The following is a 22,058-nucleotide window of genomic DNA, read 5'->3' on the forward strand; positions in this document are numbered from 1 at the left end:
TTTTTTTTAAAGACCACCACAAACTCACTCCATTTTTTTTAAGATTAGAAAACCTGAGGGGCAACATTTTCACGCAGAGGGTGGTGCGTGTATGGAATGAACTGCCAGCAGAAGTGGTGGAGGCTGGTACAATTGCAACATTTAAAAGGCAGCTGGATGGGGATATGAATAGGAAGGGTACAAATGAACATAGGCCAAATGCTGGCAAATGGGTCACTGGATTCATTTAAGATATGGACTGAAGGGTTTGTTTCCAGCTCTACAACTCTATGACTGTGTCTACATAGTTGAAACCAATTTCACAAAATGAGGAATAGGTCATTCACCCCTTACAGCCTGACCTGAGCTGAGGCCTAACTGCACATATTCCAGTGCAATTTTCAGAAAGATTTCAGCAGCTCTTTTAAAAAATTGAAATGCGTTTAGACTTCAAGGATGTTTCTGAATATATCATTTTAGCTATTCTCAATTTTAAAGATAAGAGTTTCGAGCGAACACAGCCCACACCTCCCAGTGCTGCCAGTAACCTTTACAATGTTGATGAAACGATGCAGTACCTGTACTCCTTAAAAATTTACAATTTCTAATAATACTAGCTACTCATTCACTGCTCCATCTGATACACGACATTAGAAACTTAGTGCAGGAGGCTGGAAGAAATGAGCAGCTTTAAAACAAAAAAAAACATCTGAAGCTCAAAGCTTTCAATGAGTCTGAGCCCAGCAGTAAGTTCAGGTAATCTTTATTGTGACCCAACTTTGTTACAGCTTCAGATCCCCCCCCAGCAAAAAGATGGAGAGAAAGTAGCTGCTTTTTAAACAGCTCAAGGTCAAAGCGCACACACTCCCCCTCCCCCCCCCCTCACTTTCTTTACTATCAGTCAGCACAGAGTTGTCCCTTTGTAATTGGATCCTTGGTACAGCCTTACTGTGTGGGGCTGGGAACGGGGGGAGTGGGAAGTGAAACAGACTGCTGAGAGTCTGGAGTCACGTGTAGGCCAGACCGGGTAAAGGATGCAGCTGGGACGACGGAGTGAATCCTTTCCCACAATGGCAGTTTCCTTCCCTAAAAAGGGCGTGAGTGAATCAGATTGGGGTTTTCTCTCCCCTCCCCTCCCCTCCCCTCCCCTCCCCTCCCCCCCAACAGAAAATGGTTTCATCTTTAGCTTCTGACCGTATTCTAATTCCACCATCTGCCGCGGTGGTATTCAAACCCAACAGATCCCAGAACTGGGTTGAGAGTCCAGTCGATAACGGCACTCGGCAGTCGCTTTGTCAGTCCCCCTGCGATGGCACGTGAAATCGCTGGTGGCACCGGAGGTGGGAGGAGCGGGTGAAAGCCTTCCCACACTCAGGGCAGCTGAAGGGCCTCTCCCCCGTATGGACTCGCCGGTGAGTCAGCAGGGAGGAGGAATCGCTGAAGGCCTTCCCGCACTCGGGACAGCAGAAGGGCTTCTCCCCCGTGTGGACCCGCCGGTGGGTCAGCAAATTGGAGGAACGGCTGAAGGCCTTCCCGCACTCGGGGCAGCTGAAGGGAGTCTCCCCCGTGTGGACCCGCTGGTGCCTCAGCAGGGTGGAGGAATCGCTGAAGGCCTTCCCGCACTCGGGACAGCTGAAGGGCCTCTCTCCCGTATGGACACGCCGGTGGGTCAGTAGGGAGGATGAATCGCTGAAGGCCTTCCCACACTCGGGGCAGCTGAAAGGCCTCTCCCCCGTGTGGATCCGCTGGTGCCTAAGCAGGGCAGAGACCTGGGTAAAGCCCTTCCCGCACTTGGGACAGGAGAACGGCCTCTCCCCGGTGTGGATGCGTCGATGAATCTCCAGGTCAGATGGAGTACGGAAGCCTTTCCCACAGTTACCACACTTCCACGGTTTCTCCATGTCCGAAGCTTCAGCCACAAGCAAATGAGTGTACTGCCCCTCCCTGCTGTGAATTCCTCTTTCCAGGCCGTATAACAGTTTCAGGCTCCACACTCAGTGCGCAGCAACAGTAGGGTCTCTCATCCAGTCACACTGATCATGAAAATGTACTGAAATAGGAACCAAAAAGCTTTGCTCCTTCTCACAGAATTGTAATCAAAAATTGTGGCTGTCCCAATCGATTGAGTGACTGTCAGATATTGATGTGAAAGTGAGGACTGCAGACGCGGGAGAGTCAGTGTTGAAAAGTGCGGCGCTGGAAAAGCACAACAGGTCAGGCAGCATCCAAGGAGCAGGAGAGTCAACATTTCGGGCAAAAGGCCTTCATCTGTTCATTTTGAAACTTCTGCCTTCGGATCTTCAAATACTCGAGAAAAAGACATTACAAAAGTCAACACTGTCAGTGCAGGGTAGAAATTCAGAACAAGCTATTCTACTTTCTGAGAGCATTCTTTTCTTTCGTTATTCCACAAAATTGAAAGCAACATCCTTCTCTCTTTCTTTCTCTCTCTCTCTCTCTCCCCTCCCCCTCCTCTGTTCTCACTCCGCTTTAAGTAATTCTCCTGAAGGTGTTGATTCAAGATCAGAACAGCAAAAACGTCAAGAAATATATATTGGATAACTCCACCTGAAAGTTAATATCTTTCACAACAGTGGGATGCTGCTGAGAGTGAGCAGGTCTGATTTTGGGAAGCAAAACAAAATGTGTCAATTCAGGATGAATCGGGAATGCATCTTGAGGAATAACCAGATACATCAAGGTATTAACACAGACACTAGAGAGAAACTGAACAGAAGAGACGTGGCAAACGTTAGTAGAAAGCCAGAGTCATTAAGATATACCGCACAGTAACAGACCTTTTGGTCCAAATCGTCTATGCTGACCAGATATTGTAAATCAATTTAGTCCCATTTGCCAGCACTTGGCCCATATCCCTTGGCCAATCCACCCTACCTTGCACATCCCTGGACACTATGTGTAAGTTAGCACGGCTAACCCACACAAACCTGCACCTCCTTGGGCATGATGGGTACTTTAACACAGCCAATCCATCCTCACCTGCACATCCCTGGGCACTATGCATAATTTAGCGTGATCAATCCACCCTAACCTGGGCAGTTAAAAAATCACACAAACGCGGGTTATAGTCCAACAGGTTTATTTAGAAGAACAATCGTTCAGAGCACTGCTCCTTCATCAGGTGGTTGTGGAGAATAAGACCATAAGGCACAGAATTTATGGAAAGACATTTGTGGCCTGCCACTGAAATGATATATTGAACAAATCTGGATTGTTAAGTCTTTCATCTTTTAGAATGGATTGCAGGTATCATTAATATGGAAATCCCAGAACTTCCTGTAAGGCCCCCTCTCAAGATAACATAAGGCTTTACAACAAAAGGTGGCATCTCAGCTCAGACAATGCATTAAAGGTATGAGGTCAGCGTTTGCCTGTATCTCAGTCTTGACTCAGACTGTTTCTATTTCCAAAGCAGGAATTTATAAAATATTATCTGGATTGACTGCCTGCATGAACTGCCGAGTCTCATCCACCAGCTGAAATGACTGGATAGTGAGGGCTTGATCCCCACAGTGCAATGAATTCCCACTTTCCACCAAAATCCCAAATGTCCACACTCACTCAGTTGCTCTCTCATAAATCAAATATTTCATTGTAACTTCTTCTGCTCCCAGCCTCCAGTCTTCACAACCACACTTCTGCTTTCACCGAAGACAATTAGTCATACAGCACGGAAACAGACCCTTTGGTCAAACTCGTCTGTGCCAAACAGATATCCGAAATTAATCTAGTCCCATTTGCCACCATGTGGATCTTATGGTTCTAAACCATTCCTATTCATGTACCCAACCAGATGCATTTTAAATATAATTGCACCAGCCCCACCACTTCCTCTGGCAGCTCATTCCATACATCCACAACCCACTGCGTGAAAAGGTTGCACCTCAGGGCCCTTTTAAATCATTCCCCTCTCACCTCAAACATATGCCCTATAGTTTTGGACTCTCCTACCTTGGGGAAAAGACCTTGGATATTCACCCTATCCATGCCAGTTACAAACCTCTATAAGGCTGCCCCTCAACCTCCAATGCTCCAGGGAAAATATCCTGGATCTACTCAGCCTTTCCCTGTAGGTCAAACCCTCCAAGTCGAGCAACATCCTCGCAAATCTTTTCCGACCCCTCTCAAAGTCTCACAAGTTCTTTCCGAAAGCAGGGAGACCAGAACTGGACGCACTATTCCAAAAATTGCCTTACCAATGTACAGCCACAACATGATCTCCCAAAGCCTATACACAATGCTCTGACCAATGAAGGAAAGCATAGCAAACACATTCTTCACTATCCTATCTACCTGCGTCTCCACTTCCGCCTGGGCAGCCTATAGCCCAGCGGACTCAACATTAAGTTCTCCAGTCTCAAATAACCTCACTTCCCATCTCTTCCCCCACCCCCCACCACGACTCCCTTCTCAGCCCCTCCCCCCTCATTTCCACTCCTCCTTGTCACTAACCAGATTTATTTCTCCCATTCACCAACCAGGTCAGACCTTTCACCTGTCCCCACTTCCACACCCTGCCCCCAGGACACACTTTATCTGCACCCATCCCCAATCCTGAAGAAGGGTTACACCTGAAACGTCGACTTCTCCACCTCCTGATGCTCCCTGGCTTCTTCTGTTCTTCCAGCCTCCTGCCTGTCTATTTTGCCAATTGCGACACAGACGTGGAGCAACGTTTCCAGAGTCTGTCCCCACCCCGATTCACTCCCTTTCCTTTCAATTGCGGCAAGTCAACAACTGAATCCCAGAATGAAAAAAAAATGGAAAAGGTGGTGAGAAAAGAGAGTGCTGTACTCACAGATGTTGGACAGAGGAAGGAGATTGCAGTCTGGGGTGAAGCTCAATCTTCATTCAGAGAGCAGCATCATCTTCAGAAACTCCTGGTCCAACTTCCGCATTCAGACAATGCGGTGTCTCTGATTAGCAGGAGGACTAGTCTCCTTCCGGTCCTCCAGTACTCCCTATTGGTCAATCAAAAGAAGATCGCGCGCCTTTTTGTGCCGACTGCGATGAGCATGCCCAGTATTTTGCTGACTCCCGGCGAGCATGCGCACGACATTGCTGACACCGTCAAACATGCGCTGTATGCTCTATCGGGATGCTGGTGTTACTAACAGATTTTAAGTGTCCAAATGCCAATAGGAAAAAAAGGGGTAGAGCCACAATATTTTTTCCCCGTGGTTCGACATTTTATCTCGCTGCTCAACTTTTGTATGTCTTTTCCCCTTGTTGAGAGAGTCTCCCCATGAGCTGACTTTGGGCAGCGCTTTAACCAGTTACACAGACTGAAGAAACATTACACTATTCGCAGGAGGGAGTGACTGTACACGTTTCCTGAGTGTGATCACAGTTTCAATTGTTCATCGGAAACACAGAACCAAAAGGATACCAGAACTGCGGAGAATTTGGGGAAATGTGGGAAATGTGCCGCTGCCTGATTACTTTGAACTTATACAAGTGCTCTGTCATAATATCTTTGATAATAGCTTTGAACATTTTCCCCATTACATATGTTAAGTTAAATGGTCTCCCTTTTTGAAAAAAGGATTTGTCCAATCTAAAAAAAACCACCCCTGAAACTAATGAGGTTTGGAAAATTAAAACCAATACATTAACTATTACGGGGAGAAATGCGGGGAAGTGGAGTTGAAATGCCTATTAGCCATGATTGAATGGCGGAGTGGACTCGATATGGCCTTACTTCCACTCCTATGTCTTATGGTCTTATTTCACGCCCTAATTTCTCTTTAAGAGCCTAGGATGAATTCCTTCAAATACCCGGGACTTATCAGCTCGGAGTTCCAACAGTTTACTCAGTCCTCGTTCCCTGGGGATTGTAATTTTCTTCAGTTCCTCCCTCCCTTTCAATTCCTGATTTACAGCTAGTTCTAGGGTGTTACTTGTATCCTCTCAAGTGAAGTCAGATTCAAACTCTTTTCAATTCATCTGCCATCTCTTTATCCTCCGTTACTAAATCCCCAGACGCATTATCTGCAGAACCAACACTTATTTTGTTAACTATTTTTAAGAAAAGCTGACAAAACTTTCCACCTTTTTTTAATAATTTTTTTAGCTAACTTTCTCACCCTCAATTGCCGTGCTACTGCCTGCATTATTTCTGATATTTTGCCATAGCTCTCAACTCTAGCATACAACTTGTCTGCGTATTCTATTGAACTGACCTTCATTAAGTGTTGCAAAACACACAAGGGCAAATCTTTCCTCTCCAGAAAGTCTTAGTACTTAACACGATAAAATTCACTTTGAAATATTGTTCATCCAAATTTTACCAAGCACATACTACAGATTCAACATCCCACAAAGACACCCAGTTTTGTTATGATCTTTAATTCTGAAGAGAAATTTGAATACCCAGTGATTAACTGGAAGAACTCTTCATTAAGATTTCACATTTTTAAACAAATAAAAATTACCAATTAACTGGTGTAACTTAGCAGAATGGGATGTATGGCCTTATTGTAAATCTAGTTTTCTTTACATCCCTGCAAGAGTTCCCACGAATCTTTACAAGAGTCTTGATAGTTCATTCACTTGCTGGGAATAGTCCAAGGGATACAACATCTCTCGAGGATTCACTTAAATCCTTCTCAGGATTCCAAGTATTCCTGGTAATTGTATGTGGGAAAAGATCTGCCACCCTGGCAACCCACAATAGGCCCACAAAAGCAAAATTGGCCAAACTGTACCAAAACACCCAGAATGCCTTAGCAGGGACCAAGCAGGCTGACAAGTGAAACTAGACAGCACTTGCAGACAAGGGAATACCTGTACACCTCAAGTACCCACTAACAATGACAGAATACCACAGCTATCCCAAAGCCCTGAGGACAGTTTCACAACCCAGCAGTATCAAAGCCACACAAAGGACAGGTCAGACAGAGAGGCACCAGCAAGAGCATTGCTCCCAGGACAGGACAATGGAAGCACCTCACCGTTTCAGAGGAGACATTAGCACCTACGCAAACAGACACACGTGCTCTCATGCACACACACTCTCTCATGCATGCACACACAGGTCTATGGGGTGAATTTGCATTTGCAGAGACATTCAATTTTGATCAAAAAGCACACAACCTGCAGGCAGTTGATCAATGTAATATTTGTAAATTCCTCCTTTGGAAATAGAACCAGTCTGATTCAAGATTGGGATACAGACTCAAACCTCACACATTTCATTGTTGTCTGAACTGAGATGAAACCTATTTATATAAAACCTTAAGTCATCTCGAGAATCTGACTTCAAAGACTTTCTGGGATTTACACATTAATGAACTAAAACTTGCAACCTATTCTAAAAGGCAAAAGACTTCACAACAATCTAGGTTTGTTCAATATATCCGATCAGTTGCACTATACTGTGATCTTTTGCTATAAATTCTGTCTTATGATCCTTCTCCACAGCTTCCTGATGAAGGAACAGCTCTCTGAAAGCTAGTGGTTCCAAATAAACCACGATAACCTGATGTGTGATTTTTGAACTTGATCCAACCCAGTCCATCTCTGGCTCCTCCATATCATTTCGAGTGAAGGCAGCCCCCACCTCCCGGTGCTGCCAGGAAACTTTACAATGCTGAGGGAATGATGCAGGACCTGCACTCATGGAAAATTTACAATTTCTAACGATACTAGCTACTCATTCACTGCTCCATCTGATACATGACATTGGAAACTTAGTGCAGGAGGTTGAAAGAAATGAGCAGCTTTAAAACAAAAACCTCTTGGAGCTCAAAGCTTTCAATGAAAGTCTGAGCCCGGCAGTAAGTTCAGATAACCTTTATCAAGACCCAACTTTATTACGGCTTCAGATCCTCCCAGCAAAAAGGCGTAGAAAAAGTAGCTTTTTTAAAAAAAAAACAGCTCAAGGTCAAAGAGTACACAGTCCCCCCACCCCCAACTTTCTTTACTATTAGTCAGCACCAAGTTATCCCTTTGGAATTGAATCCTTGGTACAGCCTTAACCCGTAGGAAGTATTGCCTCACTCAGCAATTTCAACCCAGACCCTGTACCCAAGTAAGTTTCTCCCTGTTCATTTCCGCAGGTGGGGGAGTTAACCACACAGCTGTGGGTCTGGAGTCACATGTAGGCCAGCCCGGGTAAAGGATGGGACGACTGAATGAACCCTTTCCCACACGGCAGTTTCCTTTCCTAAAAAGGACATGAGTGAATCAGATGGGGGTTCTCATGCCCCCGCCCCCAAAAATGGTTTCATCGTTAGATTCCGAACTCCAGACTTCTGACCGAAATCCAATTCCGCCATCTGCCACGATGGGATTCAAACCCAGGGGTCCAGTCAATAATGGGACTCTGCCATTGCTCCTTCAATCCCCCTGCCATGGCATGTGAACTCGCTGGTGCCTCTGCAGGTGGGAAGAGCGGGTGAATCACTTCCCACACTGAGAGCAGGTGAATGGCCACTCCCCAGTGTGGACCCGCTGGTGGGCCAGCAGGGTGGAGGCCTGTGCAAAACCCTTCCCACACTCAGGGCAGCTGAAGGGTCTCTCCCCTGTGTGGACCCGCTGGTGCTTCAGTCTGTCGGACGAATTGCTGAAGGCTTTCCCGCACTCAGGGCAGGTGAAGGTCCTCTCCCTGGTGTGGACCCGCCGGTGGGTCAGCAAGGTGGAGGAGTGGGTAAAGCCCTTCCCACACTCGGGGCAGCTGAAGGGTCTCTCCCCAGTGTGGACCCGCTGGTGCTTCAGTCTGTCGGACGAATTGCTGAAGGCTTTCCCGCACTCGGGGCAGCTGAAGGGCCTCTCCCCAGTGTGTACCCGCTGATGCCTCAGCAGGGCTGAGGAATTGCTGAAGGCCTTCCCGCACTTGGTGCAAAGGAACGGCCTTTCCCCGGTGTGGACCTGCTGGTGGGTCAGCAGACTGGAGGCCTGGGTAAAGCCCTTCCCGCATTTGGGACAGCTGAAGGGTCTCTCCCCTGTGTGGACTCGTCGGTGCTTCAGCAGGTCAGAGGAATTGCTGAAGGCCTTACCGCACTCTGTGCAGGGGAACGGCCTCTCCCCGGTGTGAGTGCGCCGATGAGTCTCCAGGGCAGACGGGAAATGGAAACTTTTCCCACAGTCACCACACTTGCATGGTTTCTCTACGGGGCAGGATCCCTCAGGTTTCTCCATGGCCAAAACTTCAGCTGCGCACAAACATGTGTAGAGCCCCTCCCCGGTCTGAATTCCTCTTTCCATGTCATACAACTATTTCTGGCTCCACACTCAGTGCACTGCAACCATACGGTCTCTCATCCAGTCCCACTGATTCTGAAAACATATAGAAGCAGGAACCAAAAAGCTTTGCTCCTTTTCACAGAATCACAGTCGAAAATTGTTGTGTTCCCAATGGATTGAGTGACTGTCAGACATTGACATCAAAGTGAGGACTGCAGACACTGGACACTCAGTGTTGAAAAGTGCAGTGCTGGAAAAGCACAGCAGGTCAGGCAGCATCCAAAGAGCAGGAGAGTCGATGATTCAAGCATAAGCCCTTCATCTGTTGATTTTGAAACTTCTGTCTTCAGATCTTCAAATACTCTGTAAAAAAAAATTACAAAAGTCATCACTGTCAGTGCAGGGTAGAAATTCAGAACAATCAACTCTCCTTTCTGCAGAACGTTCTTTTCTTTAGTTATTCCACAAAATTGAAAGCATCATCCCACTCTCACTCTCACTCCCCCTCTGTTCTCACTCCACTCTAATTCTCCTGAAGGTGCTGATTCAGGATCTTACAGGGGCAGAAAAGCAAAAATGTCAAGACTGACGTCTCTCTGAATTTTGGATAGCTCCACCTGAAAGTTAGTTTCTTTCCCAACACTGGAATACTGCTGAGAGTGAGCAGGTCTGATTTTGGGAAGCAAAAACCATCAATTCAGGGTGAACCTGCAATGCAGCTTCTTGACGAACAATGAGACATGAAATGGTTAACGTCCCCAGGAAGGGGGAGAAAACGAGACATCAAGGTATTGACACCGACACCAGAGAGAAAGTGAACATGCCGACCAGATACCCAGAATCAATCTAGGCCTATTTGCCAGCACTTGGCCTATATTCCTTGAACCCCTTCCTATTCATATACCCATCCAGATGCCTTTTAAATGTTGTGATTGTACCAGCCCCCACCACTTCCTGTAGCAGCTTGTTCCTTACACACACTGCCCTCTGAATGAAAAAGTTGCCCCTTATGTCCCTTTTAAACCTTCCCTTCCCCACCCCACCCTTAACCTATTACCCTTACATTCTGGAGCATCCCATCTCAAGGAAAAGACCTTGACTATTTACCCTATCCATGCCTCTCATGATTTTATCAACTTCAGCCTCCAGCACACAAGGGGGAAACAGCCCCAGTCTGCTTGGCCTCTCCCTATCACTCAAACCCTCCAACCCTGGCAACATCCTTGTAAATTCTTTCTGAACCCTTTCAAGTTTCACAACATCCTTCTGATAGGACTGAGACCAGAACAGCACACAACATTCCAAAAGTGGCTATGGTTCTGCTGAACAATGGCAATTTAATTCCAAAATATTAATTTCTTCATGAGAAGGGAATAATTGGCATTGTAGCTGTAAGAGGTCTCTTGCAGAAGAGTGAAGAACCAAGTGAGAGAACTTTCCATTAAAATGGAGAGGAACAGAGATGATTCTGAGACTGGGGACTTATATTTAAAGCAAGGAAATTACAATGGCAGAGGCACAAACAGGCCACAACAAATGATGGAACATGATTGAAAGAAATGACAAACATTTAAAGAGCACCTGGAGGAACTGCAACAGTTGTCCATTCCTGTCTGAAAAAATAAAACACAGAAGGTGACACAGCCACGGCTAACAAGGGACATGATGGATAGGACGAGATCCAAAGAAGTGGTGTACAAATTGGCTAAAAATAAAGTACCAGATCTGAAGACTGCGAGCAGTTCAGGTTTCAACAAAAGGATTGATCAAAAGGGGACAATGGGTATGTGAAGATAAAAAAAGATTAGAGAAAACGATAACAACCAGAACAGGCAAAGTTCTCATGTGGAACAAAGGGATGGCAGACCAATTAACCACATATGTTGCTTCTATCATCACAAAGGAGGACACAGGTAACATCCCCAAAATGTTGGGGAACACATGGTCCACTGAGAGGAGAAATGAAGGAAATGAGTAGTTGTGGGGAAATGGTGTTGGGGCAATTGATGGGATTAAAAGTTTACAAATCCCGGTGCTGGTAACCCACACCCCAAACTATGGTCCGAGGTCATGCAATTGGCAAATCTTGGGCTGATCTTAGCAGAACTATTTAATGGTAAGGTCCTACGGAGTGTTGCTGAACAAAGTGACCTTGGAGTGCAGGTTCATAGCTCCTTGAAAGTAGAGTTGTAGATAGATAGGATAGTAAAGAAGGTGTTTGGTATGCTTTCCTTTATCGGTCAGAGTACTGAGTACAGGAGTTGGGAGGTATTGTTTGCGGCTGTACATGACATTTGTTGGGTCAATTTTGGAATATTGCATGCAATTCTGGTCTCCTTCCTATCAGAAGGATGTATGAACCTTGAAAGTGTTCAGAAAAGATTTACAAGGATGATGCCAGGGTTGAGGGATTTGAGCTATAGGGAGAAGTTAAACAGTCTGGCTGTTTTCCGTGGAGAGTCGAACACTAAGGGGTGACTTTATAAAGGTTTATAAAATGATGAGGTGCATGGATAGAATAAATAGACAAAGTCTTCTCTCTGGGGTGGGAGAGTCGATAACTACAGAACATAGGTTTAGGATGAGAGGGAAAAGATTTAAAGGAGACCTAAGGGGCAACTTTTTCATGTAGATAGTGGTAAGTGTATGGAATGAGCTGCTGGAGGATGTGGAGGAGGCTAGTGTAATTCCAACATTTAAAAGGCATCTGGATGGGTATATGAATAGGAAGGGTTCGGAGGGATATGGGCAAGTGCTGGCTCAAGTTAACCCTCCTCCTGTATTGAATTTCAAATCTATCTTCATCATGTCTTTCCTCCACTCCTGGCGTTCTCTTTTCCCAGTCTACAAACTGAAAATAACATCAACACATCAATGCTCTCCTGGCCACTGCGATCTTGGAAGTACCCAGCGCCACAAATGATCAGATTCATTCACCTCAAATTCATAGTCCGCCTTCGTGTCATTCTAGATCTCTCTCCCTCCCTCCCACTCCCTATTCCTGTCTGAAGGACACACAGACCAAGCTCAGGGACAGGTCTCTGAGTGAAATGAGGAAATTCTAGTTGAATGACACCAACTGTCATTTCTCTCCCGGAAATGACGGCTGATGGTGCCCTCACCAAGATGGCCGCCCGCGCTCCCCGCCCCAAGTCAACATGCGCCTTATCCTTACAATGATGGCGCCCTGTTGCCCGGGCAACACGAGAGCTCCTCCGGTGGTGAAGTGGGCCTGGGGAGGTTTTATTCACGGCCTCAGGCCTCCCCCTAGGAGTTTATAAACTCCCCAGTCTCCCTCCTCCCGCGGTTTCCAATCCTACCCTGTCTCACCCTGTTCTGAAGAAGGATCACCGGACCCGAAACACCTCCTCGATTTCTCTCGACAGGCGCTGCCGGACCTGCTCAGCTTTTCCAGCGATTTCTGTTCTTGTTCCTTCAGTGGCCGGCGCCATGTCGCGCGCACGCATGCGCACTGCCAGGGCCCCATAGAGAGGTTTCTCGATCGCATGGGATCGTGGGAATTGAAGGCGCCATTAATGTCATGAAATCTAGTATCCCATATGCCTTCTTAATTGTCCTATTCATGTGTTAATGAAGTACACGTCAGGTGCAAATCTTTCAGCGATTTTAGATTTATGCATTGAGTGGAACACTACAGGTGTTTAACTCGAAACTCTAGTTCCAAGTCGGTGTCAGTATAATCACTCTTTATCTGTTTTCAAATAAGCACCGAATCAATGTTCTCCATCTAACCCTTCTTAACGTTGATTTTCTTTAGTTTGCAGATTCCAACCTGCTGTTTTAATAATTTATTAAAATCTACTTCTGGTACATGGGCGTCGCTGGCTGGCCAGCATTTGGTTCTCCTTGAGAATGTGATGGTGAGCTGCCTTCTTGAACCTGTGCAGTCCACATCCTGTACGGTGACCCACAATGTCTTGAGGGAAGGAATTCCAGGATTTGGACCAGTGACACTGAAGGAACAGTAATACATTTCCAAGTCAAGATGGTGAGTGGCTTGGAGGGGTACTTGCAAGAGGTTGTGTTCCCATGTATCTGTTTTCCTGGTCCTTCTAGATGGAAGTGGTTGTTAGTTTGAAAGGCAATTTGTAAGGTGCTTTGGTAAATTTTTGCAGTGCGTCTTGTAGATACTACACACTACTGCTTCTGAACAGTGGATATGGGACCAATCAAGCAGGCAACATTGACCTGGATGGTATGAAGCGTTTCAAATACAGTTGAAGCTGCAACCCCATCCAAGCTAGTGGGGAGTATTCCATTACACTGCTGACTTGTGGCTTGTAGAAATTGGAACACGTTTTGGAGAGTCAGGAGGTGAGTTACTCACTGCAGTATTTCTGGCCTCTGACCTGCTCTTGTAGCCACTGTGTATATATGGTTCATCTAGTTGCGTTTCTGTTCAATGGTAAACCCCAAGGATGTTGATCGTGGGGTACTTTGTGACAGTAACATTGTTGATATCACAGGTCAGTGGTCAGATTATCTCTTTTGTGGATGAGTCATTGTGTGACATTTGCATGGCATTCATGTTTCTTGCCACTCATCAGCCCATTGTATATGGTTTAGATCTTGTAGCATTTCAAACTGAACTGCTTCAGTTTATGAGGAGCTGTTTATAGTGCTGAACATCTGCAATTATTGCAACATCTCCACTTCTGAACTTATGATGGAGGAAGGTCATTGATGAAGGTGGTTTGGCCTATGAACTCCTGCAGAGTTGTCCTGAAGCCGAGATGACTGACCTCCACAAACCATAGCCATCTTTCCATGTGCTAGGTATGACTTAACCATTAAGACATACAAAACTAATTGAAGGAATAGGTATGACACAACCCTCTTCAGGGTGTCTCCAGTGCAGGTTTTTCTGTTCTCGAAACAATCTGATAAATGTTGACATTCGTCAGCCTTTTGATCTTGGCAGTTTCCTTTCTCTCCAACATTTGTTTCACATTAGCAAGTTGAATTCTTCTGCATTTTTCAGGAAAATGTTTTACAGAAGGTAACATTCCTAATATCTGTGTAATGTTCCGTGGAAAAACTGTCTATAGTCCAGCAGTTGGAGGAAATTTCTCTGAAAAGGTTTGTCAAATGCCCTGCTTCCACAAGACCCAGTGTTCCCAAAGGTGAAGTACTTTTATCAGCCCTTTTATATTTTCCAGAATTCCCATGATAGGAGACATGTGCCACTTATACCCACCACAAATCTCCTGAAACTGGGTGCACGACAAAAGTCCGGCAGGAAGATTATCAGTAAAAAGGTCTGGTTTCAATCATAGAGTTATAGATATCTAGAGACACACTGCATGGAAACAGATCCTTTGGTTGAACTCATCCATGCTGACCAGATGTCACAAGCTGACCCAGTCCCAAGTTCCAGCATTTGGCCCATATCCCTCCCAGATGCCTTTTAAATATTGTAATTGTACCCATCTCCACCACTTCCCTGGCAGCTTGTTACACTTACTTACACACACACACACGCATAAAAAGATTGTCCTTGAGGTCACTTATTCCCTTCTTGCTACCCACAACACCTCCTTTCCGTCACCCCCCCCCAGCATCCCCTGTCCATCCACAGCTCCTCCTGTCCATTTCCACCCTGCCACCCACAATGCCCCTTGTCCATTTCCCTCTCCCCGCCCTCTGACCCCATCTATCCTCCCTCTCTCCCCTCACCCTCCGCTCTCCATCTCTCTGTTCCCTGTCTATTCTCTCTCTCCACCAACTCTCTGCTGCCCATTCTTCCACCGCCCCCACCCTCTCCTTGCCACTCATTCTCTCTCTCCACCCATCCTCTGCCCCCGCCCATTCTCTATCTCTCCTCACATTCTGCACCCCACACCATTCTCTCTCCTGCCCCCCCAACACTCTACCCCCACATTCTCCCTCTCAGACCCTCCCCCTCCCCCTCCTTCCCCTCCCCCTCCCCCTCCCCCCCTCCCCCTCCCCCTCCCCCTCCCCCTCCTTCCCCTCCCCCTCCCCCTCCCCCTCCTTCCCCTCCCCCTCCCCCCCCTCCCCCTCCCCCTCCTTCCCCTCCCCCTCCTTCCCCTCCCCCTCCTTCCCCTCCCCCTCCTTCCCCTCCCCCTCCTTCCCCTCCCCCTCCTTCCCCTCCCCCTCCTTCCCCTCCCCCTCCTTCCCCTCCCCCTCCTTCCCCTCCCCCTCCCCCTCCTTCCCCTCCCCCTCCCCCTCCTTCCCCTCCCCCTCCCCCTCCTTCCCCTCCCCCTCCCCCTCCTTCCCCTCCCCCTCCCCCTCCTTCCCCTCCCCCTCCCCCTCCTTCCCCTCCCCCTCCCCCTCCTTCCCCTCCCCCTCCCCCTCCTTCCCCTCCCCCTCCCCCTCCTTCCCCTCCCCCTCCCCCTCCTTCCCCTCCCCCTCCCCCTCCCCCTCCTTCCCCTCCCCCTCCCCCTCCTTCCCCTCCCCCTCCCCCTCCTTCCCCTCCCCCTCCTTGTCTGGGACCCCACGCTCTGCCCTGCAGGCCTTTCTCTCCCCCCCCAAGTCCTTCTCCTCTCCCCCCCCCAAGTCCTTCTCCTCTCCCTCACGGTCTGCTCCCCCATCCATTCTCTCTCTCTGTTCTCCACAGCTCCACCCAGCCCCCGTCCATTCTCTTTCTGTTCTCCACAGCTCCACCCTCTAGCCCCCATCAATGAGAGGAATGAATCTGGTTGATGGCAGGGAGGAGGAGGAGCTAGAAAGATAGGGAGCTTATTTGAAATTGAGTTCCCCAATGTTGAGTCCTCCCAACTCTACGCAGCCCGGGCGGAAGATGAGATGTTGTTCCTCCAATTTGCAGTTTGATTCATTGTGGTAAGGGAGGAGGCTAAAGATGGTTACGTCAGAAAGGGAGTGGGAAGGGGAATTAAAATGGCTGATGACTGGGAGGTCTGGTCGGCCTCTGCGGGCCCAGGCACGATGCTGTTTTCCAAGTCTCCCTGATGGAGAGAAGTCCACAATTGGCAAACACATGGCAAATGCAGTACCACAATGTAAAATTATAGCCTCTGCTGTGAAAAAAAAGCAGAGAGGAGGTGTATTGTTTAAATGGTGATGTATTGGGATGTGGAGAAAGTGAGGACTGCAGATGCTGGAGATCAGAGTCGAAAAGTGTGGCACTGGAAAAGCACAGCAGGTCAGGCAGCATTCAAGGAGTAGGAGAATTGACGTTTTGGGCATGAGCCCCTCACCAGGAATGATGTGTGAATGTAATTGAAACCAGTCAATACCAGTTGTCAGAAAGGTGCAGCAAGCAATCAGCAAGGCAAGTGGTATTTTAACAAGAGGAATTGAGTTCAGAAGTGGGATGTCTTCCTGCAGTTAGGGGATCATTGAGTGTATTCAAGGCTGAGTTTGTCTGATTTTTGAACAACAAATAAGTGGATGTTTATGGGGGAAGGCAAGGAAATGGTTTTAGAACAGTTTCAGTCCAACTAGTCCACGCTGACTATGTTTTCAAACTAAATTAGTCCGAGCTGCCTGTGTTTGGCCCATATCCCTCCAAACATTTCCTTTTCATGTACTTGTCCAAATTTCTTTGAAACGTTGTTACGGTACCTGCATCCTTCCTCTGGACATTTATTCCACACACAAACCACACTCTGTGTTTTTTAAAAACAAACTGGTGCCCCTCATGTCTTTTTAAAATCTTTCTCCACTCACTGTCAAACTTTGCTCCCTAATCTTGAAACTACCCGAGAGAAAGAAGACCCGTCGTTCACCTCATCTATAGCCTTCATGATTTTATAAATCTCTATAAGGTCACCTCGCAGCCTGCTGTGCTCCAGTGAAAAAGTCCCAGCCTATCCACTTAGATGTAGTTAGATTCATATCCAGTTATGATCTGTTCAATGCTTATGCAGGCTCAAAAAACCAAATGGCCGACTTCTGTTCCCAGTTCTCATTCCGTGTCCAGGACAGCAAGAGACTATAAGACATAGGAGCAGAGAGTAGGCCATTCAGCCCATCAAGTCTGCTCATACCATTCAATTGTGGCTCATAGGTTTCTCAATCCCATTCTCTTGCTTTCTCTCCATAACCTTCGATCCCCTTGGTACTCAAGAACATATGTCTCAGTCTTAAATATACTCAGTGACCTAGCCTCTGCAACCTTCTATGGCAATGAATTCCATAGATTCACCACTATCTGACTGAAGAGTTTTATGTTTATCTATGTTCTAAAAGGCCTTCTCTTTACTCTGAGGCTGTGCCCTCGGGCCCGAGTCTCTCCTACCAACGGAAACATCTTCCCAACGTCCACTGTATCCAGGCCATTCAGTATTCTCTGTGTTTCAATTAGATCTCTCCTGAATGTGGCCTGTTAGTCAGCATGAAGCAGACCCTTCAGGATGAGGGACAGCAGGGATTAGGTTCAGCAAATGGAAAGAGAGTATGTGGGAGGGAGATTTTCAGCTTCTAGGGAATAAGAGAGGAAAGAGAGTTCATTATAAATTAGATTTGTTCAGGTGGGCCAATGGGCCGAGGAGTGGCAGATGGAGTTTAATTTCGAGAAATGAGAGGTGCTGCATTTTGCAGCTGTATAGGACATTGTTTAGGCCACTTTTGGAATACTGTGTTCAGTTCTGGTCTCCCCCTGCTATAGCAAAGTGGTTGTGAAACTTTGGAAGTGATTGGAGAAGATATACAATGCTGTTGCCATGCTTGTGACCTATAGTGAGAGGCTGAAGTGGCCAGGGATATTTTCCCTGGAGAATTGGAGGCTATGGGGTGATCTTATAGATGTTTATGAGGGGCATGGATAGGGTAAACACCCAAGCACTTTTCCCCAGGGTAGGGGAGTCCAAATCTAGAGGGCATATTTTTGAGGTGAGAGGGGAATGTTTTAAAAGGGACGTGACCGGCAAGGTTTTCGTGCAGAGGATGGGGCACGTGTGTAACAAACTACCAGATAATGACAACATTTAAAAGGCATCCTGATAGGTACATGAATAGGAAGGATTTAGAGGGATATGGGCCAAATGCGACGAGGTTAATTTAGAATATTTGGTTGGCATCACGAGCTGGGCCGAAGGGTCTGTTTCCATGGTTTATAACTCTAATTAGCTTTGCTGAAAGCAGTAGAGTCAGAGCACTTTCAGAGCAGCTTTCAAAGATGTTTTGCCCTTACTGGGAGCAATAGACAATAGGTGCAGGAGTAGGCCATTCTGCCCTTCTCGCCTGCACCACCTTTCAATATGATCATGGCTGATCATCCTTAATCAGTGTGTTGGACCTTAACAATTTCTCCTTTGAATCGTCCCACTTCCTCCAGACCAAAGGGGTAGCCATGGGCACACGTATGGGCCCCAGCTATGCCTGTCTCTTTGTTGGCTACGTAGAGCAGTTGATCTTCCATAATTACACCGGCACCACTCCCCAACCCTTCCTCCGCGACATTGATGGCTGCATTGGCGCCACCTCGTGCTCCCGCGAGGAGGTTGAGCAATTCATCAACTTCACCAACACATTGCACCCTGACCTTAAATTTACCTGGACCATCTCTGACACCTCCCTCCCCTTCCTGGACCTCTCCATCTCCATTAATGACAACAGACTTGACACTGACATTTTTTACAAACCCATCGACTCCCACAGCTACCTGGATTACACCTCTTCCAACCCGACCTCTTGCAAAAATGCCATCCCATATTCCCAATTCCTCCGCCTCCGCCGTATCTGCTCCCAGGAGGACCAGTTCCACCACCGAACACATCAGATGGCCTCCTTCTTTAGAGACCGCAATTTCCCTTCCCACGTGGTTAAAGATGCCCTCCAATGCATCTCGTCTACATCCCGCACCTATGCCCTCCGACCCCATCCCTCCAACCATAACAAGGACAGAACGCCCCTGGTGCTCACCTTCAACCCTACTAACCTTCGCATAAACCAAATCATCCGCCGACATTTCCGCCACCTCCAAACAGACCCCACTACCAGGGGTATATTTCTCTCACCACCCCTTTCCGCCTTCTGCAAAGACTGTTCCCTCCGCGACTACCTGGTCAGGTCCACGCCCCCAAACAAACCACCCTCCAATCCTGGCACTTTCCCCTGCCACCGCAGGAACTGTAAAACCTGCGCCCATACCTCCTCCCTCACCTCTATCCAAGGCCCTAAAGGAGCCTTCCACATCCATCAAAGTTTTACTTGCACATCCACTAATATCATTTATTGTATCCGTTGCTCCCGATGTGGTCTCCTCTACATTGGGGAGAATGGGCGCCTCCTAGAAGAGCGCTTTAGGGAACATCTCCGGGACACCCGCACCAATCAACCACACCGCCCCGTGGCCCAACATTTCAACTCCCCCGCCCACTCTGCCGAGGACATGGAGGTCGTGGGCCTCCTTCACCACCGCTCCCTCACCACCAGACGCCTAGAGGAAGAACGCCTCATCTTCCACCTCGGAACACTTCAACCCCAGGGCATCAATGTGGACTTCAACAGTTTCCTCATTTCCCCTTCCCCCACCTCACTCTAGTTCTAAACTTCTAGCTCAGTAACTGTCCCCATGACTTGTCCGGACTTGTCCTACCTGCCTATCTTCTTTTCCACCTATCCACTCCACCCTCTCCTCCTTGACCTATCACCTTCATCCCCTCCCCCACTCACCCATTGTACTCTATGCTACTTTCTCCCCACCCCCACCCTCCTCTAGCTTATTTCTCCACGCTTCAGGCTCACTGCCTTTATTCCTGATGAAGGGCTTTTGCCCGAAACGTCGATTTCGCTGCTCGTTGGATGCCGCCTGAACTGCTGTGCTCTTCCAGCACTACTAATCCAGCATCTTTAATCAGTATCTTGTTCCTGCCTTAGCTCCATAAACCTTGATTCCACTATCCTTGAGAGCTCTATCCAACTCTTTCTTAAATGAATCCAGAGACTGGGCCTCCACTGCCCTCTGGGGCAGAGCATTCCACAAAGCCACCTTTCTCTGGGTGAAGAAGTTTCTCATCATCTCTGTCCTAAATGCTCTACCCCGTATTTTTAAGCTGTGTCCTCTGGTTCAGCACTCACCCATCAGCGGAAACATGTTTCCTGCCTCCAGAGTATCCAATCCTTTAATAATCTTATATGTCTCAATCAGATCCCTTCTAAACTCAAGGGTATAACAAGCCCAGTCGCTCCAATCTTTCAGCATAAGGTAGTCCCGCCAATCAAGGAACTGACCTCGTGAACCTACGCTGCACTCCCTCAATAGCCAGAATGTTTTTCCTCAAATTTGGAGACCAGAACTGCTCACAATACTCCAGGTGTGATCTCACCAGGGCCCTGTACAGCTGCAGAAGAACGTATTTGCTTCTATACTCAATCCCTCTTGTTATGAAGGCCAGCATGCTATTAGCCTTCTTCACTACCTGCTGTACCTGCATGCTTACCTGCATTGACTGGTGTTCAAGAACACCCAGATCTCTTTGTACTGTCCCTTTACCTAAATTGATTCCATTTAGGTAGTAATCTGCCTTCCTGTTCTTGCCATCAAAGTGGATAACCATACATTTATCCACATTAAACTGCATCTGCCATGCATCTGACCACTCACCTAACCTGTCCAAGTCACCCTGTAATCTCCTCACATCCTCCTCACAATTCACCCTGCCACCCAGCTTTGTATCATCAGCAAATTTGCTAATGTTATTACTAATACCATCTTCTGTATCATTAATATATATTGTAAAAAGCTGCGGTCCCAGAACTGATCCCTGCGGTACCCTACTGGTCACTGCCTGCCATTCCGAAATGGAGCCATTTATCACTACTCTTTGTTTCCTGTCAGCCAACCAACTAACTTTCAATCCAAGTTAGTGCTTTTCCCCCAATAGCATGTGCCCTAATTTTGCTCACTAACCTCCTATGTGGGACTTTATCAAAGGCTTTCTGAAAGTCCAGGTTCACTACATCTACTGGATCTCCCTCATCCATCTTCAGAGTTACATCCTCAAAAAATTCCAGAAGTTTAGTCAAGCATGACTTCCCCTTCATAAATCCATGCTGACTTTGTCCTATTCTGTTACTACTATCCAGATGTAATTTCATCCCCGAAAATAGACTCCACCATCTTTCCTACCACTGAGGTCAGACTAACTGCTCTATAATTTCCTGTTTTCTCTCTCCCACCTTTCTTAAAAAGTGGTAGAACATTAGCCACCTTCCAATCCGAAGGAACTGATCCTGAATCTATCAAACTCTGGAATATAATCACCAACGCATCCACGATTTCTGGAGCCACCTCCTTCAGTACCCTGGGATGTAGACCATCAGGCCCCGGGGACTTATCAACCTTCAGACCTAACAGTCTCTCCAACACCAATTCCTGGCAAATATAAATTCCCTTAAGTTCAGGTTCTTCAGCCACTGTTACTTCAGGGAGATTTCTTGTGTCTTCCCCAGTGAACACAGATCTGAAGTACCAATTCAATTCTTCTGCCATTTCTTTGTTCCCCTTAACATATTCCCCTGTTTCTGTCTTCATGGGCTCAATTTTAGTCTTAACCATTTTTTTGCCTTTCAAACACCTAAAAAAGCTTTTAGTATCCTCCTTTATATTTTTGGCCAGTTTACCTTCGTACCTCATTTTTTCTCTGTGTATTTCCTTCTTAGTAATCCTCTGTTGTTCTTTAAAAGCTTCCCAGTCCTCCGTTTTCCCACTTATCTTTGCTATGTTATACTTTTTCTCTTTTAACTTTATATGTTTCTTAACTTCCCTCATCAGCCACGGCCACCCATGCGTCCTCATAGGATCTTTCTTCCTTTTTGGAATGAACTGATCCTGCATCTTCTGCATTATACACAGAAATATCTGCCATTGTTCCTCCACTGTCATCCCTGCCAAGGTATTGCACTATTGAACTTTGGCCAGCTCC

At 47.1% G+C, this 22,058-nt stretch overlaps 3 protein-coding genes across 5 annotated transcripts in view; all 3 read right to left on the reverse strand.

Annotated features, from left to right (window-relative positions):
• LOC140460322 (uncharacterized) overlaps positions 1 to 22,058 on the reverse strand; it is a 137,863-nt gene that overhangs the window by 12,170 nt on the left and 103,635 nt on the right. The window contains exon 1 of one of the 2 annotated variants that reach the window (XM_072554795.1): positions 4,799 to 4,850. The exons of the other annotated variant lie outside the window; for it this stretch is intronic. The gene's annotated coding sequence lies outside the window, so the exon portion shown is untranslated. Of the gene's footprint in view, positions 1 to 4,798; positions 4,851 to 22,058 lie in introns of those variants that run through there. 2 annotated transcript variants of the gene reach the window in all.
• LOC140460327 (uncharacterized) lies at positions 1,124 to 4,860 on the reverse strand. Its single transcript, XM_072554801.1, has 2 exons — positions 4,795 to 4,860; positions 1,124 to 2,286 (listed from the first exon to the last, which is right to left on the reverse strand). The coding sequence occupies exon 2, from the start codon at positions 1,878 to 1,880 to the stop codon at positions 1,275 to 1,277; it is 606 nt and encodes a 201-aa protein (XP_072410902.1). The 5' UTR covers positions 1,881 to 2,286; positions 4,795 to 4,860; the 3' UTR covers positions 1,124 to 1,274.
• On the reverse strand, positions 7,801 to 12,592 carry LOC140460325 (uncharacterized). 2 transcript variants are annotated; one of them, XM_072554800.1, is made up of 2 exons: positions 12,517 to 12,592; positions 7,801 to 9,549 (listed from the first exon to the last, which is right to left on the reverse strand). In XM_072554800.1, the coding sequence occupies exon 2, from the start codon at positions 9,205 to 9,207 to the stop codon at positions 8,404 to 8,406; it is 804 nt and encodes a 267-aa protein (XP_072410901.1). In that variant the 5' UTR covers positions 9,208 to 9,549; positions 12,517 to 12,592; the 3' UTR covers positions 7,801 to 8,403. The 2 variants fall into 2 exon arrangements, with proteins under 2 accessions (XP_072410901.1, XP_072410899.1); XM_072554798.1 differs by having other exon boundaries at positions 12,362 to 12,592.

This window comes from Chiloscyllium punctatum, chromosome 36 (assembly GCF_047496795.1).
Source record: "Chiloscyllium punctatum isolate Juve2018m chromosome 36, sChiPun1.3, whole genome shotgun sequence".
Classification (NCBI taxonomy): Eukaryota; Metazoa; Chordata; class Chondrichthyes; order Orectolobiformes; family Hemiscylliidae; genus Chiloscyllium; species Chiloscyllium punctatum.

Excerpts from the sequence above, each read along its gene's own strand:
- LOC140460325 (XM_072554800.1), bottom strand. The coding sequence starts at position 9,207 with ATGGAAAGAGGAATTCAGACCGGGGAGGGGCTCTACACATGTTTGTGC.
- LOC140460327 (XM_072554801.1), bottom strand. The coding sequence starts at position 1,880 with ATGGAGAAACCGTGGAAGTGTGGTAACTGTGGGAAAGGCTTCCGTACT.